At 43.7% G+C, this 25,835-nt stretch overlaps 1 protein-coding gene across 1 annotated transcript in view; it reads left to right on the plus strand.

Annotated features, from left to right (window-relative positions):
- Positions 1 to 25,835, plus strand: part of PICK1 (protein interacting with PRKCA 1) — a gene marked incomplete at its 3' end in the record, with an annotated part of 316,855 nt that overhangs the window by 72,799 nt on the left and 218,221 nt on the right. The window contains exons 2-3 of the mRNA XM_018569440.1: positions 6,716 to 6,827; positions 22,996 to 23,124. Coding sequence (XP_018424942.1) covers positions 6,716 to 6,827; positions 22,996 to 23,124 — 241 coding nt within the window. The remainder of the gene's footprint in view (positions 1 to 6,715; positions 6,828 to 22,995; positions 23,125 to 25,835) is intronic.

The following is a 25,835-nucleotide window of genomic DNA, read 5'->3' on the forward strand; positions in this document are numbered from 1 at the left end:
TCCGACTCCTCTTCCTCCACGGTTGCTGATGGGCCCGGCCTTCTCCGTAGCCGGGCCCGCCTCCTTCGTCACCGGGCCCCGCCTCCTCCCCTGCTGCCGACTACGGGGCTTCAGCCGCCAATGAAAGCCACCAGCAGAGGATCCCAGGCGGCCCGCACTGTGCCACGGGCCTCATAGCGGCCGCTTGGGTCGCTATGGTGATTGTTACGCTACTGATTTCCACTATGCTCAGGGCGCGCAAAGCGGTTTCTAGGAAGATTTACCATTGCACGTGGAGGGCCTATTTTGCCTGGTGTGAGGCTGGGGCCCTGTCCCCGCGTTTGTTCTCCATCATCAGAATTCTTGCGTTCTTGCAGCGCGGGGTGACTCACGGGCTGGCCTTGAGCACTGTGAAGGGTCAAATCTCTGCCTTGGCTGTGCTTTTCCAGCGCTCTTTTGCGTCTAATGCTCTGGTTCGCACTTTTGTTCAGGGAGTGACGCGCATTGCTCCCCATGTCCGCTCGCCTTTGGCACCGTGGGATCTGAATCTGGTGCTTTCGGTGTTGCAGGAATCTCCGTTTGAACCTCTTCGGGAGATTCCGCTTATGTCTTTGTCACAAAAAGTGGCCTTTTTGGTGGCCATCACTACCATTCGGCGGGTGTCGGAGTTGGCTGCCTTGTCCTGCAAGTCTCCATTGCTGGTTTTGCATAGGGACAAGGCGGTTCTCCGTCCTCGGCCGTCATTCCTGCCTAAGGTTGTGTCGGCATTCCATCTGAATGAGGACATTGTCTTACCTTCCCTGTGTCCGAAGCCAGTCCATAGGAAGGAGCGTGCGCTCCACTGTTTGGATGTGGTTCGCGCTCTCCGTGTTTATTTGAAAGCTACGGCTTCCTGGTAAGAGACCGGAAGGTGAGGAGGCTTCTCTTGCGGCTCGTGTCTCTCTACCCCTGGAAGTAGGGACAGGGAGCAGGCAGACAGCGAGGAGCACGAGTGCCGTGCAGGATGAGTCCAGAAGTCCTCTGAGCGGATGGTATCCAGGCAAAGAAGGGAGACTGAAGCCAGGTCAGGGGAGCCAAAAGTCAGAGCCAGCCGGGCAGCAGGGTACACAATCGAGAGGCAAAAGCAGAGTCCAGAAACAGGCCGAGGTCAGGGGCAGGCGGCAATCCAAATAGCAAGGTCCAAAAACAAGCTGGGTCACAGGAGGCAAGGCGGAGCCGCTGTGATATCAAGGCGGCTCCGCCGGGTTCTCAGTGTGTAATGACAGTTCAGCCACTCCTGGCTACCTAGTAACCAGGGGATGCTGAACTGTCATGAGAGCTTGTCGGTGCCGACTTTGATATCATCGCCGGCTCCGACAAGCTCTCATTGTAATGACAGCTGGTCCCGGCCAATAGAAAACAGTTGGGCGGAGCTAGCTGTCAATGTTAGCTCCGCCCAATCATTTTCTACTTTTTTCCTACTTTTTCTATTCTGCTCGGTACCACAGAGGTACCGAGCAGAATAGCTGAGCCGAATGCAGCTTGGCGGCATTCGACTATTCACTCACTGCTGTTCGGCGCCCTATGAGAATAGGCCGAACAGCAGCGAGTAGCCTGCCGGAGGTTCGGCTCAGCCGATCCAGATGTTGGATCGGCTGAGTCGAACTCCTTTTGCACTTCGGGTCGGCCGAACATTCTGAGCGTGTTCAGCCGACCCAAACCCAGCCGCAGCTGAAATCAGCTGTACATGCCTGAAGTGAATAGCCAAACAGTGTTCGGCTCAGTTAATCACACGGCTGCCTTTGGCAGCTTTGTGAATAACCCCCTGTGTCCCCAGTTATTTACAAACACTGGAGTGATCAGACGATCACTCCGGTGTTTGTGCTGCACAGAGGATCGGTAAATATCAATGATATTTATCGATCCTCCGTTTGGCCACGCACAGAGCCGCAGTCATCCGGAAACTGACAGGATGACAGCGGCTCCGTTCTCCTCACCGCTCAGCCACCCTGAAACTTGCGGCTTCTCCCTGCCAGCCAACGCTTGCTCCTCCGCCCCCTGTCCCCCCCCGCTCGAGTTTTTGTCTCAAGTGGGGGACAGCAGCGGCGATCCATGGAGTCACAGATCCCTGCCTGGAGCGGCTCCAGGCATAGATGAGAGGCCCCAGATGCCGGCAACTTTCCCCATGGATTTGATTTTCAACTGCTGCGTTGCTAGCGTTTGTAAAAGACCCCCCAAACCATATATTTTCTGAAAGCGCAGACCCAGTAGAATAAAAAGATGGTGCTACTAAGTAGGCCCTGCGATAATTGTGCAAATGTTTCTGAAATTAATATTAAACCGATAAAAATAAACAATTTAATTGATAAACACACTAAAATCTGTATCTGTGCACCAAAAAAAATATTTTCTGACTAAATCTAAAAGATACAACTGTATTGAGTTAATAAATAACAAATATTTGAAAATTTGAAATTGCGCCTTTTTGCGAAAAGGTATTAAAATGGCGGTACTCAAAACTGTAAATAAGCGACTTATGTTAAAAAATTGTTTTTACGCTGCGTTTGTGTTGTGATAAAATGATACAGGCATATATTTAAGTGCAACACAAAGATCACAAAGCATGGCAATGCGTCACAAAGCTTTGCCACAGTTTAATTTTTTTTTAAAGAAAAAAATGCATTTCAAAAATCATGCACTGTGATACGTTCTAACAACGCACTGCAGCGCATGTGCATGGCGTACACCTCAATATGTGCATGTTATTACAGAGACCATCAATAGTATAGAATCAAGGATGATAACAACCCCCGAAATCAAGCATGAATAACACATGTCATATAAAGCAATATTTGAATTAGGGGTATGGAGGACCAGAGCTACAAGACAAGGCTACTAAATTTAAACATGTTCACATTAGAGGTGAGGAGATTAAGGGGGGATATGATTTCCATGTACAAGATGTTCAATGGTGGTAGCAACATTAGCGATAAACTGTTTAAAATTAACTCCATTACAAAAACTAGAGGCCATCACCTAAAATTGGTGGAAAAAAAATTCCAGCACAAGGGGTGAAGGGGGTTCTTCACAGTAAGATCAGTTAGGGTCTGGAACTCACTGCCACAGGCGGTGATTTCAGCAAATAATGTGGAATTGTTCAAGAAACTTTTGGACGATTTCTTAAGGGACCCTAATATACAGGGGTACAGGTACCCCTAGAATGAGATCCTAATAGGTTGGACTTGATGGACTAATGTCTTTATTCAACCTCAAATACTATGTAACTATGTAACTCCTGGAGGAAACCGGAACCAATGTAGATCAGAAGAAGAGGGAAAAGCAAAGAAAAGAAGAGAAGTAGGTGGATGGGAGGGTATGTAAGGATAAAGAATAAAGAAAAGAGAAGAGTGGTGTGATCGTAAGCATATTCCCAAGGGGATGTGTGTGGCCGGATGCAGTGTGGTTGAAGGGGACATAGCGAGTCGTCAAAAGGAAGAACGTGGAATGTCAAAGCACAAAAGCAGGCATATACCTCAATTAGTATTGCAGGAACGGTCAACCACGACTAGAGGTGTTCTGTATGTGTACATCAGTACCGTCGGGTGAGATGTCAGGTCTCAGAAAACATCAAGAGGCCCGAGGGAGCCATCTATCTTGGCCATGAGGTACCAGCGGGTGTGTTGGAAAGTAGCCATTATGTCTTTAAGTTGGTCGTGTGACAGTTCAGCTACTAAGTATTTAGACCAAGTGGAAAAGAATTTTCCTGTGCGTGTTTGGTTAAACTTGGTGTCCAATTTATCAATAAGCATGATTCGAAAGAGAATGTCACGTATATCTGACATGGGATGGGGTGGTGGCATGAAGCCAATTTCTCAGGATGGCTTTTTTAGTCGCCAGGATACAAAAATTTTCCCAGTTTGATATGTTAGGGTCCGCTACATGCAAAAGACACAGAGCAGGCTGTGGATCCCTATTCCCATGAGAAATGGAATTCATATAGGTCAACAACTGAGACCACAGTGATTGGATAGAGGGGCATCCCCAGAGTAGGTGGTTAAGGTCTGGGCGATGAGTTGCACACTTAGGACAATTGGTTAGCCAATCAGTTGCTGAAGGCGAGGGAACAAAGTTGAAAGCATAATACGCTCTATGAATTATTTTAAATTGGAGTTCTCTCCACGACTCACAGACTACCGTCTTGCATACATTCCTCCATCCTTGGAGGAGGGTATCGTATGTATCTTCCAAGCTGAGACCCAATAAGGAGGCCCATGGGCGGACAAAGGTTGGGAAAGGTGGGCTTGTATCTTGTCTACCGTGATCCCGTATGGTCAATTGAATATCGGACAGGGACATTCTGGATGAAGGAGAGGCCATTAACCGGTTAATATGTGCATGTTATGTGGAGGGAGGGAGGGGTTGTGCTTTTTTTTTATTAGTTTTTTTGTACACATTTTTTTAAAAATTTTATTTTTTTTATTTTAATTTTTTTTTACATTTTCTATTTATTTTTTAATAATTTTTTATTTTTATTTTTTTACTGTTGGGGGGGGCTGTGGTGAAATATCTGACCCCTGACATTTCCCTTTTGAAATAGAAAAAGAAATTGAGGACATAGAGTCCTCAATTTATTTTTCTGCAGCCCCAGCACTCAATGAATGGGAAGCACTCAGTTTTTGAGGCTTCCCATTCATTCAGAAACTGATAGCAAAATATTTACTATCACCAGTTTATGAATGGGGAGGAGCCTCTGTAGTGAGTGCTACTCCCCATTCATAAATTCTTGAATCAACAGGAAGTTATGTAAATCACAGCCTGTTCATTCATAACTGGGGACACATAGTACTATGTGTCCCCAGTTATTTACAAACACCGGAGTGATCAGATGATCACTCCGGGGGTTTGCTCTGCACAGAGGGATCGTTAAATAGCACTGCTATTTAACAATCCCCCGCTTCGCCACGCTACAGAGCCGCTGTCATCCGAAAACTCATAGGATGACAGCGGCTCCAATCAGAACACCGCTCGGCCATCCTGGATTGCGGCCAGCCGCCGCTCGCCCCCCGCCGGCCAATTTCCATCGGATCCCCGCTGCCACCGACCCTACAAGTGGGAGTCTCTCATCCCTGCATGGAGCAGCATGGCAGGGATGAGAGACTCTAGATGACGGCGGCGGGGTGGGGGCGCCCGGTATTTTCGTTAATAGCGGTCATCAGCGGCTTGTGAGCCGCTGATGACAACTATTAATTTGAAGTAGACAGTCCGGGGAACAGTTCTTGTAAGAGGGAACACTGTCTTTATATAATTACATGCGGATTGCTGCTTACATATGCAGACGCAGGATACATGTGTCCACCAACAGTAATCTAGTCCAAACCACATCTGTGCCACATACATGATACATACATACATGTGGATTGTTTCTTTCATAGGTGAACGCAGGATACATGCATACATCGACAGTGATCTAGTCCATCCACATGTAATTGTGTCACAATTACATTTGGAATGCCTCTTTCATAGGTGAACTCAGGACACATGCGTCCACCAACAGTGATCTAGTCCATCCGCATGTAATCATGTCACATACAATTACTTGTGAATTGCCTCTTTCATAGGTGAACGCAGGATACATGCATCCACCCAGAGTGATGTAGTCTATCCGCATGTAATTGTGTCACATACAATTACATGTGGATTGCCTCTTTCATAGGTGAACACAGAAAACACCAGAGTGCAAGCAGAACAGGAGGGGGCAGGCAATGTAAAATGCTGCAGAACCTTGACAAAAGCTGCAGCTGATTGATCTTTCCCGTGATCTTGCTTTGAGATCGGTGGATGGGTGTTTCTTCTCTCCTGCTCCATTAAGCTGGCCATACTCCTGACTGGTGAGGAAGCCTGTCAATCATCCAATCAGCCAATCAGCGGGATCAGAGATCAGAATGGAGCAGATGACTAGGCTGTGACATCTGCTCCATTCTGACCTCTTCTCCCGCTGATTGGCCGATTGGATGATGACAGGCTTCCTCACCAGTCACTCCTGACTGGTGAGGAAGCCTGTCAATCATCCAATCGGCCAATCAGCGGGAGAAGAGGTCAGAATGGAGCAGATGACTGAGGACTTGGAGGAGGAGTTTGCGGCCATCTTGCTTCATTGAAGACGCGCTGGAGGTCCTGTGTGTGGCGGATTCAGGTCCCTGAAGATGGCGGAGGTACTAGTTTTTTGTATCTGAGTATTTGCACGAGTACTCATGCTTGTATCGGTATCGGTGTATCCCTAGTAATGACTCACCACCCGGCTTCCTATTGGGATAGGCATCGGGAGCATTTGGGCGAGTACGAGTTCTTGCCCAAATACTCGTTATCAGTACCAATACTAGTATCCTTAATATTTAACATTTCAAAGTAAAGCTGTCACAAACCTAGACTGTTTAGACTGATCATATGATGTGTACAAAATGTAGTAGAGAAGGTTACCGTCATATATACAGCTATGAGGCTTTAGGAACCAAAATGCTTAGCCACACTCGCATACCAGAAGTATACTGCTGTTTTTCAGGAAGAATTCAACTGTTCATCCTGTTTCCATAGTGTGACTTGAGGCTGGACCAAACCCAGACTTTTTCCAAGGGAAATCGACTTTTATTTAACACTTTAGCTGCCTGTATGTGTGGATCTTCTAAATGTTTTGACACAATTTTAAGTTTAAAATTACCTAGGTTAAGACTTTCCATATCTGTTTTTTTTTTTAATTTAGTGGAATTCCAACTGTCCCTGGCACAGTGATCCTGAAGAAAGACTCACAGAATGTTATTGGGATTAGCATAGGCGGAGGAGCCCAGCACTGTCCTTGCCTTTACATTGTGCAGGTAAGTATGTTGCATTTTATCAACCTGAGAATTTGTTTTACTTTTAATATTGACTTATTCATGTTTTTGTTTATATATTCATGCTACAGGTTTAATTAGTGTGCCCTTTGAGTAGAAAACATCCTCCTTTCTTGTCTTGTTTAAATTTTTCTTTATACTCCAAATCAGTATTTTTTTTAAATATTCAATTTTTATTGAAGCACAAGTTTTTAAGTGCAAATCAAGTACAATATCAGGTGCAGTCAGCAAGTGATAAGGTAATACACAAAAATCTACTTATCTTCGTACTGAATAAGGTACACTACTTGCGCAACTGCACCATGGAAAGACGAGAATTAAGAAAACAACCGGAACAGAAAAAAGATAGAAACTATAATAAAAATTTACAAGTCAGCATCTATCATGTAGTGCATACTAACTATTATAGCCAGGAGTGCCAGAAGGGTAAACATTCAGCGAACCAAATTTAAGTATTGGGGGGTGGCTCTGAAGGCAGTCCAGGGGGACCATGTGGCGTTGAACAAGGTCGTGCGGTCCTATCTAGCCAGTGTAAGTTCCTCCATTAGACATAAATAGTCCACTTCATGTACCCATTCTGTCGTTGACGGTATTGCGGGGGAGTTCCAGTGTTTTGGGATGAGGAACTTTACAGCGTTTAGTAAGTGTGGCATCAGGGATTTCCTGTACGTTGCAGGTGGCTTGTCCAATAAGTGTAGTAAACAAGTCTAAGGATCAGTAGGAGTAGATTGACCAGATATAGAGGCGATGAGGTGAGTGACTTGATGCCAGAAGGGTTTGATCTTAGGACAGAACCACCAGATGTGACCATGGGTGCCTGTGAGACCGCATCCCCTCCAGCAATCTGAAGAGTGGGACAGGTGTATTGCGTGAAGACGGTCTGGTGTATAATACCAGCGTGCGAGCAGTTTGAATGAGGATTCCACCACATGAGTGCTGATGGGGGATGAAGAATTGAGACTGAGTAATTATTTTTTCTGAGTTTCAGTCAAGGTATTGCCAAGTTCCGTTTCCCAGAGCGAAATATACAATGGTTCCTGGAGTGTCCAGGTAGAAAGCAAGATTTTATAGATTTGTGACAGCCCATGGGATGGAGGGGAGGTTTGGGACAAAAGGACTTCCAGAGGATGTAGGTCATTTAGTGGTCTGTGCTGCTAGGGGAGAGAGGAGACTAAGTGGTGTAGTTGGCGATACCGCCAGTTATCAAGAGGTCTAGTGCCAAACCTTTGTGGTGATATCGGTATGTTGCGCTCGGTTGGCTGTGAATCAAAGGTAAACTCTACAAATATGTGAGTGAAAAATCACCTCCTGTTTCATATGCCAAATCCAATTACGAAGTTATAAATGTTTTTAACTGTGCAAAAAACTGTGAATCACAATATACTTCTCACCATTAGATCTGCTATTAATCCACTAATAAACATAAATGTGCAGTTCCTTGTGTCTCCTTATTCATTCTAACTTATACATAGTAACATTGTGTTTCTTTATGCATATACTACAATGTGAAAACCACACTGAAAACAAAGTTTCTATCTCTAAAGCGACATCATTATAATGTTACTTTTGCAACAACATGTCCATTTGTGTATCTAATGATTATTTTAAGAAAGGAGAGATGGACCTACTTTTCTTCCTTTGAGGACATCACATGTATAAAGAATCCTTCCCAGTTGAGATCCTGATAAACAGTCACTGGGTCCCGAACAAAAACAATCTCTAGGTGCTCGGCTGCCTTCTCAGTCCCTCATGGATGTGTCGGCCGGGCACAGCTCTCTCCTTCTACCTTCGATCAAATCTCCTTATGCTGTTAGAACGGCGGTGTCCCTTACAATATCTCGGAGGAGAAGGATGGAACGAAGGGGAAGCAAGGGAGCCGCCTGAGTGCAGTATTAAGACACACATAGACATACACTTACAAGATTGTAGATTCAAAATCACATATAAATGAATGAATCAAGTCCTCAGATGTAAGGGTCTAAGGCATGTTTCTCCCTTGACACGTTTCGTCGATAGACTTTATCAAAAGGGATTGTGCCAAACCTGTTTTGCATGTGTTGCAAAGTAAGAAGACCAGAGTCTTGTAGGACCTCATTTAGTTTAAGAGTTCTAGTTGCAGACCAGGAGCGAAAGCCAATGTCTGCGCATCCAGGGGGAAAGAATGAATGACCCAGTAGGGGTAGTAGAGGAGAGTTATAGGAACCAAGTAATTGAGGATACAGTTTAGCCCAAATGTTTAGAGTGGACCGAGTCAGAGGGGAGTTGGAGCTCCAAAGCTCCCTATATGCCGGTGGGATCCAGCAGATCGTCGATAAGGGTTGACCAGATAAGGAAGATTCTAATTCACCCTTAAGGGGTGATAAGGGTTGACCAGATAAGGAAGATTCTAATTCAACCCACCGTTTACCCCCCATCCGATAGGTCCTGTCCAAAACTCTAATAATGGCAACAGCATAATAGTATAAAGTGAAGTCTGGGAGGGCCAGATCTCAATCTCGTTTGTTCCTGATAATCTGGCGAGAGATCCTAGCCCTGGAGTGATTCCAAACATACTGATCAACCACTCTACGCATGGTCCTAAGATAGTAGGCTGGGAGGAGGATAGGGATTGTTTGCAGCATATACTGCACCCTCGGCAGTATATTTATTTTGATGGCATTGATCCTACCCGTCAAAGTGAGGTAGGGCCGGTCGTTAGTCCACCTAGATAGGTCAAGTTTTATATTATTCAGTAGGGGGATATAGTTACACCGTATTAAGTCCGAGAAATTGGGAGTCAAGAATATGCCTAAATATTTCAGTTTAAAGGGCTTTCAAATGAACGGGAGGGAGTGCTGTAGGTTTTGGCTTTCCGAGGGAGAGGCCGTGAGGTTCAATAGTTCAGATTTGTGGAGATTAATTTTAAAGTTTTATACTAGGCCGAATTGTTCAAATTCCTTTAGGAGGTTAGGGAAAGTTATTCTGGACTGTCGTACAAAAAAGAGGATGTCATCGGCGTAGGCCGCTAGTTTATGTTCATATCCTTGCCCTTCAATTCCCCTAATGTTCGCATTGTTTCTGATAGAGCTGAGTAGAGGTTCCAGAGAGAGGGCGAATAGGAGAGGTGACAAGGGGCATTCTTGACCGGTGCCGTTGTGGAGTTCAAAGGTGGGGGACAAAGTGCCATTTACCTTAATTTGTGCCATGGGGTGGCAGTAGAGTGACCTAACTGAGTGCAACATTCTAGGCCCTAGCCCAATGTGTTCAAGCCTGTCTACTCAGAAGTCCCAGTCGACTCTATCAGATGCTTTTTCAGCGTTTGTGGAGAGGAGCATGGTCGATAGAGGTGAGGAGGAAGCGTGATTAATCAGCATCAATGCCGTTGTGTGTTATCCCTGGCCTCCCTACCCGGCATGAATCCAGTCTGGTTAGATGATATAAGTTGGGGTAGCAATGGCGGCAGTTGGTTGGCCAAGACCTTAGCATATCATTGGAGGTCTGTGTTTAGCAGAGATAAGGGTCTGTAGCTGCCGCACACAGATGGATCCTTGTCGGGTTTAGGGGAGACCGATATTTGAGCGTGCAATGTGGCTGGGTCCGGGGAGCACCTGTGGGGAAAGTTTTAAGGTTTGTGCAGAGTTGGGGTACGAGGAGAGGCTGGAAAATTTTATAATATTTGAGCGGAAACCCATACGGGCCAGGGCTCTTCCCCATCGGAGAGGAGGCTATAGCAGTATTGATTTCAACTTCAGAGATTGGGGCTTCCAGTGTTGTCAGGTCAGTCTGGTCAATTTAGGGGAAGGGGAGGTTAGCAAAGTAAGAGCGAATGAGGTCCTCTTGCCGCTTTTTGTGCATCACAGAGGGGTTGGGTCTAGCATTGTATAGGTCGGCGTAAAATTCCTGAAAGGATTGGACTATTTCCCTAGTGGAGAATATTAGGGTGGCCGTCTTGGTCTTAATTTTGGGGATGAAGCCGGCGTTTTGACGAGTGCGTAGGAGACGGGCCAGGTGTCTGCCAGTTTTGCTGCCAAATTTGTAATTGTGTTGGGATAGATGGTTCAGAGAGCCTGTGTACTTTGTATGTAGGACCTGGCGCAACTCCTCACTGGCTTCTGTAGGTTCCTGGAGAAGGGCGTCTGCCAGGGTCTGTTTATGTGTTCGTTCTAGTGTAGTGATCTTATGGATCAACTCAGCAATTTTATAAGTGCGCTCCTTTTTCTTACGTGAGCCATGTGCTCTCCTCTAAGCGAGAGTATGTTGGGCCTTTAGGGAGTGTTCGAGGGTGCGGAACATGTCCGCCAGATCGTGCTTGGTGGGGAGTGTGCGCACCAGTTTGTGTATCGGGACAGTTTGCTGGGACTCCCGGTCATCGCCCGACTCCGAGCATAGGTAGGGTGACTCAGGGTCCGGGCCGTGCGGAGACGAGTGTGGGGAGGATACGGCCTGTGAGCTAGATGAGGCCGCACCACGTGGAGTGGCCGGACCTGGCCGATCCGTCACCAGGTACTTTTATACCGGCGGACGGGGTTTTAGAGGCTTCCGGGCGTGTAGTCTTCTTAACCATGCTGCGGGTGAGGAGTACAGAGTTCGTCCGAGTTCGGGATGTAAAAAAAGCGGGCAACTTGGTCGGAGCTCCAGCTAAGCACGTTTGACCGCCGCCAAGTCCAGGACATGCTCCCCACTCCAAATTAGTTTTTTTTGTGAGGATTTACTTCAAATGAAAACTTCAAGAACTCAACCTGCGTTTAAGGGCTTTTCCACAGACTTAACATTTTTTAACAGACTTAAATTTCTAGTCCCACCATAAAAACTACCTAATGAACCAAACTTTACTTCAGTAAAGCTATCTCATAAAGAAAATTCAAACTACATATTATGCTCAGGAGTGTTTTAAAGGCTCTATGCAACTGATCAAGTGCAGGTGGTTCCAGCAAGTGTCTGGGCATTCTGTTGGAAACCAGGCAAGTCTTGCTTTCTCTCCCAGAGGTGAGGGTTTTGAGAGAAGAAATTAGCATCTGTGAAAGTGGAGTGCACATAGTCACATTTTGTCAGATCCAGCTGTTGTGGGGTCCCCAGATGGCTAATGGTGTCATACCACAAGTGAAGGGTGTAAAGATTTAAACCCTGGTCCAGAGACCATATCATGGATGCAATGGATGTGCAGTCTCCTTATGCTTTGATTTAAGCTTTCCCTCCCCTCAAGTTGATTTTGTGATGGAGGGAATTAACACTATTCTGGTGGTACTGGACTGACCAAGAGGCTACTGGTACTCAGAGGTAGTATTCCTTTTAAGATACTCCCTGTCTTCAGCCAGACTGCCTTGACCTTCTTGTTCTCTAAGTTAATCGGCATTGATGAGGGCAAGCCCTCATCTCACGGCGTTCTTTCAATAGTGTGATGCCAGCTGACATATGTCAAACATCTACAGCTCCATTAGCTTTCAATCTAATTCTATCGGCATCGTGGATTTGTCGGCATATTCTTCCAAGGATTGTGTTCCTCCCTATCCTGACACTCTATATTCCACTAGAGCAGTGGAAAAGCAGCCTAAAACTTACGTACTGAGGTACAGAGTTTCAGATTAAATTTTGCTTACAAATGGCAAGCACTCATTGGTCAGCATGGTCACCTGATTGTGCTCCAAAGTGAGAAGTGCTTCTTAGCACTTCTCTATGTTAGCATGAAGCGCTTCTAATTGATTGGCACGGTTAGGTGACCGTGCTGACCAATGAATGTTCAGCATTTGCTAGCGAAATTTAAACAAACTCTGTACTTCAATACGGAGCTTCAGTTTGGGAGAAAACTGCAAAAGCCTGAGATTAAAATAGCTTACATAAAATATGCTTGAACGCACCATATGAAACACTTGTAAATAACAGGTTCTTTGTGGTTAATCCTACGTGTGTCCACACCCATCCGACATGTTTTATCGTCAGACTTCTTCAAAGGGTAATGTGCACACTGAGCTCATCACGCACTCCTCATCACGCATCACCTAACTGTAAATGATAGGAAAGTGACTATTCACTTTCCTAACATTTACAACTTGGTGAATCTATAGTGATTTATTGCAATTAGTCCTACTCTCAGATTGCCACTAGATGTCAGCAAAGAGCCTCCTCAGGTTGCCACTAGATGTCAGATGCCCCATATCTAATTAAAATAAATATTTTGCCATGTAAGGACTAAAAGTATATTATAAAACTATCTCAATATATTAAAATGATCTCAAAATAATAATAAAAATGCCCCAAATTATAATATCATAAGGAACTATATATACATATATCCTATCCCCATACTGTTCTAATCATTACAGTTCAAATCTAATTCCACATTCAAACCCTTTGACTGCATATTCTCTAATGTGTATGCACTTTGTTTAGTTTTGTTAAATCAACCTGTTAAGGTTGCACATTTCAATATTTGATTGCTCTATCAATTTCATAAAATATCAATTTCTTTGCATCTTTACTATGACATTTTAAAAAAATGTTTTAGATACACTATAGTCCTTTTTTGGTGTTCCTAATATGCCTTCTATTTCAAATTTGTAGTTGGACCTGGTAAGGAGGTATAATATATCATATAGTAAGCCTTCTTACCAGGCCCAACCACAAAGGCTAATCAGGGTGGGATTTTGGAGGCATTTAACCATACCAATTTAAAGAATAACTCCACCTTTAACCCACAGTCTTTCTTCAACCATTATATAGAAGTATGGTGGAATTGGATATGACATAATTCAAAATAAAACAAAGGATAACGAGTATATTAACCCCTTCATGACTTGTTTTTAACTTCTGTTCGTTAATGACTGATGCATTTTTTTACATTTTTGCTGTGTGATTCTTCTACGACAGTAATATACTTTCTTACTAAGTGCACCCACACATATATAAAGCCCTATCTGTCCTCTAACAAAAAATATAATATCACATGTGTGCCTAACACCTCACTTAGGACATATTAAATATTAAATTATGAGAGAAAAAAAAGCTTAAAAAAATGCATTCAAATAACTTAAAATGTGTTCTTTGGAAACACCTCACATCCCTAGGCTTTTAGAAACATTTCTGTACTTCCGCCTAAGGGCCGGTTCACACCACAAAGTCCGCGTTCCAGTGCGTTAGGCCTTTGGAACGCAAGCCGGCCGGCTTCCTGCCTTTTAATTGTAAGGGGTTAACCGTTATAATAATGATAGCAGGGCTCAAAATTTCCACTCGCCCCCTCGCAATTGGCGAGTGAAAATTGTGTGAGGGCAAGTGAAAATTCATCTGGGGAAGCGGTGCCGCCGGCAGGACCAGCGGGGGTGAAACTACCGATCGATCGTTTAGTTCTGTCTTCTGTGGCCGGAATGAAGGGAAGACAGCCGCACTGATTATGCTTCTCTGCGGCCGCTGCAGCTACAGAGCGGCCGAGGAGAAGAATCAGTTCAGCTGTCTTCCCTTCAGTCCGGCCACCTGCAGTTTCCTCCGCCCCCCTCAGCTTTCATAGGCTGGGAGGAAGACTGCAGCTGCTATTTGCTGGCTGGAAGATTTTGCAGCACGGGACCTGGAAGAGGCAGGGGCCCATCAGCGACCGTGGAGGAAGAGGAGGCAGACAGGTGAGTGTGACCAGCCCACCATAGAGAGTGTATGGTGGGCTCTGTATGGTCACTCTCAGGTGGGCTGTGTGGGATCTCAAGTGGGCTCTGCAAGGGGTGTAACTAGAAATCGCCGTCCCCATATAAAATTTTGCTATGGGGCCCTGTGATTTCTAGTTATGCCCCTGGCTATGTGCATTGTAAGTCCCTGTTCTTTCTGCCGTACAAGGCTGATCTCTGCGCGTTACATTACTGACCTCTGTACTGTGCCTTACATTAGTGACTTTTGTATTGTGCGTTACATTACTGACCCTCTGTACTGTGCATTCTATTACTGAGTTCTGTACATTACCGACTTCTGTACTGTGTGTTACATTACTGACCTCTGTACTGCTGATCTCTGTACTTTGCGTCACAACGCTGACCTGGCGGAGTTAAGGCCAGGGTAGGGGGTTAGGTGGGGCAACTGGTGGCGAGTAACTCTAACTCTTAAGGCCTGGCTAGTAGCTCATTTTTGAGTCCTGATGATAGTATAAAAATATATTTAAATATATAGTTTTTAGTTTGAAAAAAATGTTTAAATTTTTTTCTTCACTTTCCACTATATTTTTACACATTTTTTACACTTTTATTTGTTTTTAATTAGCTCAAGCAGTCATTGTGTATGAATCTCACTATGACTGCTTGATAAACTTAAAAAGCAGCCAATAATAACCTTATGTCATAGCATGTCAGCACACAGCATGAATCCGATCCAGTTCTAGGTGGTCAACCAGTACATCTGGAGCAAGATCCTGAAAGAAGGCCAATGCAGTGCCCTTTAGATAGGTAATCAAATCTGAGAGGCCCCGGATACGCATGTTGCGCCTACGCGCTCTATTCTTCTTATCCTATTTAGCATTAAGAAGTTCCATTTCCTCTATCAGGGACTCCATGTCCCGTTCATGACCATCCAAAACAGTCCCCACGTCCTCCATGTGATGCTCCAAATAATTTGTTCTATGGCCTATGTCTCGCATTTCAACTAGCAGATCTGAGGATAGCTTACGAGAGGCCGAGGATACTTCCTCACGGATGATGCCCCTTAACTTATCAGATTAGTGAGTCTCCTTATGCTTAAGCTGGCCATACACTTATAGATTATCTGCAGATTTTCTATGATCAGATTGAAAAAGTGCAACAGATTCCTCCATCTATGCTAAGCTGTGTGGATGGAGGAATCTCCTACGGAGCCAAGCTTCGGTATCTTGCTGGTCGGCCCAGCTATCTCTCAAAATACATAAACAATGCCTGCATCCAGATTGTTCAGGTATTTTGACAGCCAGTGGGGCCAACTACCTAGCTACTGAAGCTCAGCTCAGTGGGAGATTCCTCCATCCACACAGTTCAGCGTAGATGGAGGAATCTGTTGCACGTTTTCCATCTGACCGTAGAAAATCTACAAATAATATTTAGGTGTATGGCCAGCTTTATCAGGTGACTGGAGGTTCTAGGGAAACTGGGACCAGCTATCATCTTGCACTGCTGGATAGTCAGGTGCCGAGTGTCCTAATCAGACATCTGAGGAGGGGGTCGGGTGCCATCTTAGAGGGCTGTGGTGCTGCCTCCGAGACCCGGTCCGTTCAATGGAGTTGTTTAACCCTCTCCGACTTCCCTAAAGTAGCGTGGCGGATGCCCAGGTAACACAGCAGCTCAGGGGGGAATAAATAGCCTCTGGACACTGGGATTATGCTAGTTGCTGGGAGAAGTTTGCCCTGGTGGAGCGAAACGATCCTAGAATGCGTCTCCGTCACACATTTTTGGTATAACAAAGACTTTTATTTACAATTGACTTTTATTTACAATTGAAAGGTGTGACTATGGGGCGAAGTTTGCACCCAGTATGGCCAATCTATTTATGTCCAGATGGGAGCAGGAAGAAATATTTGTCAGAAAGTGGGAGGGGCTAGTTTTCTGGCGAAGATTCATACACGACATCTTGTTAATTTGGAGAGGAGACGAGGAATCTTTGAATTTATTTATGGATAGTATTGACGCTAAAAATATGGTATTAGATTTACAATTTGTTTAAAAAAAAGATGTAATACAATTTCTTGACCTGTATACTTTTAAATGGGAGGGAAGCATATGCACAAGGACCTATTTTAAACCAACCTATAGAAATGGCTATATCCCTGTGGGAATTTGCCACCACCCAAAGTGGATTACAAATATACCTAAGGTTTACCTTACTCGGATAAAATAAATTGTACCTTGGATAGAGCAATCCTGTTTAATAGAAAAGAGGTTCCAGGAAAAAGGTTAAAAAGGCAAGTTATTGGAGAGGGTTAAAAGAAAAGTAGGAATTGCAAACAGAGATAAATTGTTAGAACCCTGAGAAAAAAAGGAGTTTTCATTTTCCATTACAGATTGTACAGCTCAATACCATGACTGGAGAAGATTGAATATAAGTTTTGGGGGATCTTAAAAATGGACAAAATCTTAGGACCCTTTATCCATAAAAAAACTGGTGCAGAATGTGGTAGACCCAGCAAAGAAATTAAGTAATATTTTTGAGGGTGTAGAATTGTTTGCCCCTGCAAAAGATGTTTAGGGTGTAGAATAATAGTCATTAACCCCTTCGTGACGGGAGACATACATACCACCACAAAGTGCCCAAATGACTGGCCACGTACACTGTACATGACCAGTTGTTTGTGGCTTGAACGCCAAGCACGGTGAGCGATGTATTCTATTAATTAATACAAAGCCTGTCGTGATTGGCTCAGCGCAGTATACTGTATGTAGCCGAAGCTACCGTGCATACAGTATTACCGCACATCCAGCGGGCTGACAGATTAGCCTCCCTGGCGGTCTGATTATTTAATTTTTTCATTTTTTGTTCTATTTTTTTTTAACGTTTAAAATTGTCGCTGGTTCTGCCCCCCTGCGACGCGGACGCTCGCAAGGGAGCAAGACGGAGGACACAGCGGCGATCGTGGACAAGGTAAGAGACTGTAATCTCGAGTGTGGCTTGGGGTTACCGCTTATGGTACTGAAAATTAACCCCGAGCCACACGGGAATAACGCCATGGAGGTTAGTGGGTGTATTTAAACATTAGTCTTATATGACGAGTATAGCTCAAAACCTATGTTTTAACAAAAAAATTAGGGGGTCGTCTTATACGCCCAGTTGCCTTATTCGGCTGCAAATACGGTATCTACTGCTAGCAAGCAGTAGATATATTCAAAAAGTGTTTTTTTTAAAAGCGGTTTAGACTTACCTGTGTCTTCCCCGCGTGCTTCCGTCCGAAAATCTGAAAATTATCGGGTGACCGCAAAGCATCTTGGGGTGGGCGCATGCGCAGTTAAGGTTTTCGGCCAGGAGACAAGGAGAGACCAACAAGGACAGAGAAGTCGGCACTGGATCGGAGACTCGCAGCAGCACTGGAGGGACAGAAGAAAACGACAGGAAAGCAGAAGAATTTCAGATTAAAAAACATAATTTAAGGTAAGTGCTTTAATTAACATTGGGGAGGGGAAAATATTTTTGAGTTTAACCGCTTGCCGTCCGCCCGTTGTGAAAAAACGAACAGACGGCAGGCTCACACGTTCGGATTGCCGTCATCGGATAGCATTTTTTTCCTGCTCGCCCGTTCTTTACAGCCGTTACCGGCTGTTTCACATACAACCGATCAGCGGCTCTATAGCTGCCGATCGTTTGTATGTTTGACCGCATCCCCCACCCCCCCTTCCGACCCGTTGAGTGCTGCAGCCGCCGCCTGGAGCGGCCCACCTCCTGACCCCTCACCTTCAATCCCGGGATCCGCTATCCCATCTGCGGCCCAGGAGGGCGTCAGGAGGTAAGATAGGAGGGAGATCAGCATCTTCCTCCTTGCTGACCTCCCTCCATGCTGTGAATGCGGAAGTGATGTGTAATACATCACTTCCGCATTCACCTATCAGTCCTCTGGCTGCTATAGCCAGAGAAAAGAAGTTGATGCAGCAGATCTGTGCTTCATCAGCTTCTTTTGGGGTCCCCAGGTGACAGGGGTCCTAGAGACCCCTAATGTCTCCATAAAGAGGACTTGTCAGTGTGCCTTTGCTATTATATAGGGGGATTGTTAGCTGAGCTGCAGATTTGTTTGTCACCCTAAGGGGTTAATTTTTCTTTTAACCCCATCATGACAGTGATGTTCAAAGTATGTAGCTGTCAGTAAGTGTGACACTTGGTGACAGTGACATTGTATGCCAAGTGACCACTTTTAACTTTAGCTTTTAGAGAAAAAAGATTAAAATGTTAGGTTTTAGTTTTAGGCCGAGTAGTACAGAAACATTTCTAAAATCCTAGGGATTAGGTTTTAACAAATAAAGGACACATAAATGAATGTATTTACTGCATTTTTTTTTTTAGCTGTGCTGTTTTTGTAAAAAAAATACTACAAATCAAAACAGGAGAAAAAGTATTTTCTTTACGTTTTTTTTTCTTTTTAAAAATATTTGATTTGTCATAAGTGAGGCGTTAGGTACACATATGTGATATAAATATATAGCACTATCTGTCCTCTAAAAAACAATATATAATATGTGTGGGTGCACTTTGTAAGAAAGTATATTGCGTGACGTGGAAGAATCACACAGCACAAATTTCAAAAGTGCGTCGGTCATTTATGAACAGAAACTAAAAACAAGCTCAGTCATGAAGAGGCTAATGAAGGCAGGAAAAGATCCTATTTTAATTATAGGGTAAATGGAAGGCACTTTGAAATTAAATAATTTATATCATGTCATACTACCAATGTAACCCACGTATTGGAAAGCCCTTGTGGATACCAATACGTGGGGATGACTACCCGTCAATTAAGGATCAGAATAGGAGCATATTAAGAACATCAAGAAACGACTAGAAAGTTATAGGGGGACATTTATCAAATCTGGAGCAGTTGCCCATAGTAACCAATCAGCTTGTCTCTTCAGTTTGTTTAGTTAAGCTTTGAAAATGCAAAGCTGATTGGCTGCCATGGCAACTGCTCCAGATTTGATAAATGTCCCCCTATGACTTTCTAGTCGTTTCTTGATGTTCTTAATATGCTCCAGTTTTGATAAATTCTCAAAGTGTGTCCAAACATTTAAAACAATGTCATAATAAAGATCCAAAGAAATGTATATTTTATGAAATTGATAGGTGTAATATACTTATCTTTTCCGAGATCGGAGTAGAGCCCCGTCTTTCAGCCAATCAGGTCCTGCGGTTTCAACTGATCTCTTCCTCCTTAAGCCGCAAGGTTCAAACAGCCAGCGTCTATGTAATTTGTAAGATGTTGGATCCCTGTCTCACGCAGCCACCTCTCCTCCTCTAGAACAAATCGGCACCATTGGAGTCTCACCTTGTCTCCTCTCCTCTGTGGCATCCAGCATTCCTCTGAGACTCATCATGATCTAATCCCATTGCTGCTGCTTTGTGTGTGATCTCAGCAATCTCAACTCTGCAGCCATTTCCCAGTGTTAGCACTCTTGGTCATCCATCATGCAATCACACCCTCTGTGAACTGTATTATTCAACCCTGCAATCACATTCCTGTTTGTGTGCACTCTGATCATTATCTCTGCAAAGTTCAAACGTTCTGCGGCATTCATGTGTGTGCACTCTACATTATCATATTTGCAAGTTAAAATCTGCTGCTTCATTCCAGTGGTCCATAACCCTGCCTCCACACAGCACATTCCATGATTCCAGCAGAGTTCAACATTCCCAAAGAACTTACTGCACTTCCAGTGAGGTTTCAACCAACCGCAAGTACAATTCGTGTATATGACACATTCTCCAATAATAGGATTTCCTCCTTGAGACCTTCATTATAAAGACTATGATAATATGTCTGTTAACATTGAGAGACACACTTGCATTATAATTATATGAAGTAAAACAAACCTTGATTGACTAATAGCTGTATAAAGTAATACAGCCTATTGAGAGAGTTCTGCACTATATCTGTATGAATGAATACAGCATCCTGAGAGTCAATTTTACCATACCTGCATAAGGTAACACATGTCATTATTATTTGAAGAATTTTCCATAATGTATTATGATACTTAGCCCTCCTTAGTAACTCCAAGATGCTCATCCACAGTGTGTTCTGCAGTTTCGACCCATCAAAATCTTTAAGAGTTATTAAAATAGGGCAATCAAACATCGGAGATTGTCCAACCTTAAAAGTTTTATTTCCCAAAATGAAACAAAGTGGATATACACATTAGAGACTATTCAGCCAAAGGGTTTGAATGTTGAATTAGATTTGAACTGTAATGAATAGAACAGTATGGTGATAGGATATGTTTTTATATAGTTTTCCTTATGATATTATAATTTGGGGCATTTTTATTATTATTTCGAGATAATTTTAATATAGTGAGACAGTTGTATAATATACTTTTATTGTTTACATGACAAAATATTTATTTTAATTCGATATGGGGCATCTGACATCTTGTGGCAACCTGAGGAGGCTCTTTGCTGACATTAAGTGGCAATCTGAAAATATGACTAATTGCAATAGATCATTATAGATTCCCCCAGCTGTAAATTATAGGAAAGTGATTATATAAGGAGTGCGTGATGAGCTCAGTGTGCACATTACCCTTTGAATAAGTCTATGACAACGAAACGCATCAGGTGGGTGTGGGCACGCTGACCTCATTATGTTTTCATTGGAGAGTGTAGGATTTACAGCGGAGAATCTGTTTAGAAGCGCTTCATATAGTGCGATCGAACACCTTTTATGTAAGTTATTTAAATTATTTTTAAAATAAAGTGTGGTACTGTTTTACACTATGGAGTTTTTTGTTGTGTCTCTTCTGGGCTATGTTGCAAGAAGGGTCCGTGTCCGTTAAGTAATCGAGAAGGACAAGTGGAGCATTGACGATTACCTGATTCAACCTTGATGAAAAAATCTGTATTTGACCATTCACTATACAAGTGAAACTCGAATAATGACCCTGGACTTAATGAAGCACAGTGGACCAACACCAGCAGATGACATGGCTCCCCAAATCAACACATACTGTGGAAACTTCACACTGGACTTCAAGCATCTTGCAGTGTGTGCCTCTCCATTCTTCCTCCATACTCTGGGTCCTTGGTTTCCAAATGAGATGCAAAATTTGCTCTCATCAGAAAAGAGGACTTTGGACCACTGAGCAACAGACCAGGTCTGTTTTTCTTTAGCCCAGGTAAGACGCTTCTGACGTTGTTTGTTGTTCAGGAGTGGCTTGACAAGAGGAATACGACATTTGAAGCCCATGTCCAGGATCCGTCTGTGTGTGGTGGCTCTTGATGCACTGACTCCAGCCTCAGTCCACTCCTTGTGAAAGTCCCCAACACTTTTGAATGGCCTTTTCCTGACAATCCTCTCCAGGCTGCAGTCATCCCTGCTGCTTGTGCACCTTTGTCTTCCACACTTTTCCCTTCCACATAACTTTCTATTAATGTGCTTTGATACTGCACTTTGGGAACATCCAACCTCTTTTGCAATTACCTTTTGAGGCTTTCCCTCCTTATGGAGGGTGTCAATGATGGTTTTCTGCACAACTGTCAGGTCAGCAGTCTTTCCCATGATTGTGATTCCTACTGAACCAGACTGAGAGACCATTTAAAGGCTCAGGAACCCTTTGCAGGTGTTATGGCTTAATTAGCTGATTAGAGTGGGACACTTTGAGCCTAGAATATTGCACCTTTTCACAATATTCTAATTTTCTGAGATTGTGGATTTGGGGTTTTCATGAGCTGTAAGCCATAATCATCACAATTATGACAAATCTTTGCATGTAATGAGTCTATCTCGTATATTAGTTTCACCTTTTAAGTTGCATTAGTGAAATAAATGAACTTTTGCACGATATTCTAATTATTCGAGTTTCACCTGTATATGGTCCATATCCTCTGGTAAATGCGGTGTGCAACAAACGGCATAGAGTGGGGGAGAGGGTATCAATGTGAAAGGAAGACATGGATTTGTGAACAGTTTGCATATATGGTGTATTCACTTTGATGAAGAGCAGTGTGAAGTAATCGACAGTAAAATTCTGGGGACTATTTGCGGAACTTCGATTTTTGTATATATGGACTTTTTATTGGAAACATAAAAGCATTGAGAACACATTTGTAAATTTGCAATCACTTTTATGTGGAACATTTGATATTTTGGATTTAATATACTTGGAGCACATTGTTAGTGACCACTTGTATGCAGAGTATTTCTGGAGATAGGAAGCACTTGGCACACACATGTATTCTTATACCTATTTTATTTATTACAGTTTATATCCACATTTTAGGATTTTTAAATTATTAACTATACATATTTGTATTTTGGTGTAGCACGGTTTTATATATCTATATAAAATATATATATTAATGTGTGTGTATATTATGTGAGATGACAGCGGCAGAACTAGGTTTTGTTTTTCTCATTTAGTGGTAGGAGCGCAGATTTTTTGAGTTCCAGTGATGCATAAATAAAGCTCTTGATATTATCATACACATCTTTTCAGTTAAACTGCTAGCTTTTGTTTCTATTAATGCTGCTTTTTTTCCATTTCTAAAGGTGTTTGACAATACTCCTGCTGCACTAGATGGGACCATTGCAGCTGGAGATGAAATCACTGGGGTGAATGGAAAGTCTGTGAAAGGCAAAACAAAAGTAGAGGTGGCAAAAATGATCCAAAATGTTAAGGTAAGTTCAGTCCATCCATTTAGGCAGTTTTTCAAGTTTAGGCGGTGACATTAGCATATATTTTAAGGAAGCATATACTGAAAGCTGAAACAGAATTATTATTATTAACAAAAGTGTGCCAGTTCCAGAACGGGCATGGGGGGATATTACAGACAATTAAAATTGAAAACTTTATTTTAAGTATGAAAAATTGTAACAAAGTGTAACACTTGCCTTATGATATCCGTATATTTACCACACCAAATAAAAGATAATAGGCTTCTGCATCTTTATCCCTAGCATCTTCTAAGAGATACTTACTACTTTACAAACTGAGCTGTAATCTGTTCTTACTAAGTGAGAAAAAATTTGTTTCTTGATCATCACAGGCCACAGGGAGTTGATCTTTATACACTGGGTTATGCAGCTACTTTCAGGTGGTTGGACACTGGCAAATTAATCGAAGCTGCAGGAAAACCCCTGCATAACCCCTTCCACTCCTGGTCTGCCTCAGTTTTTGCTAGTGGCTTTAGATGATGGGCACTTTCTCTCAGCTCTGGGAGAAGTGCTACTCCTTTTTGTGCGAGATTCTTCCAACAAGTTTACTTAACACTGCTCTATGCCACTGCGGCGCCTATAGCAGCAGGTTCTGATGAAGGGGGCATGCCCCTGAAACGCGTAGACCTTTAGAACTCAAGGGGGCAGAGGATGCGGATGTGCTGTACTCCTTCAGACTTCCGTTGCTAGAGATTTTACTTTATCACCATTTGTATGCTTTTAACCACCGACTTTCCTGTAAGTACATTTTTATTTGCGTGTTGTACATATAAATAACACGCTTTTTTTGTTGATCTTCTGCAAACTAAAAAATTTTTTTTTCCCTAATGTCGTTTTGCTGCAACAAAGTTTCGTCCATAAACTAAATTTCGACTGGACTACCGCTAATGAATTTTCGGCCGAATCCGAATGCCGACACAGATGTAATTTCGGACCCGAATCCGAAAAACGAAATAATGAAAAATCCGAATCAAAACTAAACTAAACAAATTTATATAAATAACACTTTTACACTATGGAGGCGCTCTGTCTTGTCCCTTGTTTCCTAGATCGATGGTCTTTTTGACCAGTGAGAGCTGCCTTTTGAGTGTTAAGCCAACTTCACAACCAGTTCATCTTGCAACCAGAGGCGCCGGTATTGGTTTTTTCGTTGCCTATAGCAGCTATTTGGATTGGTTATCTACCCGGCGGTGCCTTGGCAGACCGTGCCCAGACCCCTCCAGACAGAACCTTGTGTTTTGGCACCTTCCTTGGCACCCCATGCAGTGTGTGGTTAGCCACAAGGGTGCTTTACACAACCAGGTCCATCTAGGTGGAGCCCTGACCCTGAAGACCTCCTAGCCTACCTTGGGGTACTTGTGCTGTGCATGTGCCCACCATTTTGTGTCTCCTTGGTGTGCTGTCTTCACAGCCACATACTTCCTGCTGTTTCTTAGGGTGCCCATACACCTGCCGATTTATCGTACGATAATCGCGGGAAATCCCGCGATCGTACGATAATCGGCAGGTGTATGGAAGGCGTGCGACCGTTTCTACTGTACGGTCGCACGTCTTTTGTCTTACAAGCATGTTTGAAAACCCGCAGGGAATCGTACGATTTTTGGCGGGTTAGTGGCCTGCTCGTAAGACAAATGCTGCATGGGCCGGTGTGCGTAAGCACACACTGTCCAGCATTGCAGTCATCGGAAGCCCGCTCCTTAGCGGGGCGGGCTGGCGATGTTCGCAAGTACGATCTACCTGTCCAAGATGGGCAGATAGTATGTTTTTTTAATTACCTTACAACCATCGCGAGACGAAAGTCTTGCGATGGTTGTAAGGTGTATGGCCGGGTTTAGACTCTGCACATCAGTCTCTTGGTTGAAAACACCCTGCATTACAAGCTCTGGGGTTACCTCCTGGTCCCTCCTGGTCTTAGCACAGTGGCCACACTCTCACCACTACTGTGAGCTGCTTCGTGGGGACACACGTGGTGCAACTCAGACTGGAAACACAAGGGTAGGGGCTATATGGCCAAACAGCCTGACTGCACTGCATGCAACAGGCCTACACCCTCCAGCCATGCCATTTTTTGTAAGTCCCATGATTTGTTCCTTGTCCTCCTCAATGCTAGTGTCGGGGTCCCCCTCTGCACCCTCTAGGACACCCTCCTCAGACTTTCTGTTTATTACTGAGTTGAATACTGTTATGTCTGAGTTCATGGGGAAGATAGCTGACCTTTTCCATGCTCCAGACTGTAGAAGTCACAAGTGAACCCCCTCTCCTACCACTTCAGAGACTCTCTCTGACTCCTCCCGCATTTCCCCTCACCACTTGTCTACCAGCACTGTTTATAAATGGGGGGCTAGTCGTAAGGTTTTTTTTAAAACACCGCTGGTTGCTGTAGGTGCTAACTCTTACAAGCCAACTGTCAGCTCTTAGACAGAAGTTATTTGTGCAGCTGTAAAGCACCATGATCACTTTCATATGCCTTGAATGTAATCCGGGCTCTGCTGCTTCTCCTGTGTACCTGTAACAGGCATGGTGGGTGACAGCTGCTGGTCTCTCCTGAGGTGACATTAGGGGTAATATAGACCCTTGATGTCTCCGTAAAGAGAGCCTGTTGTGAGCCCTTTACGTGATGGCAATAAAGTGCAGCCGGAAAAAAAAAGATGAAAGTAACCCAAAATAAAAAACCA

The sequence above is a fragment of the Nanorana parkeri genome, unplaced genomic scaffold, assembly GCF_000935625.1.
Source record: "Nanorana parkeri isolate BGI_ZX_2015 unplaced genomic scaffold, ASM93562v1 scaffold1336, whole genome shotgun sequence".
NCBI classification, from domain to species: Eukaryota; Metazoa; Chordata; class Amphibia; order Anura; family Dicroglossidae; genus Nanorana; species Nanorana parkeri.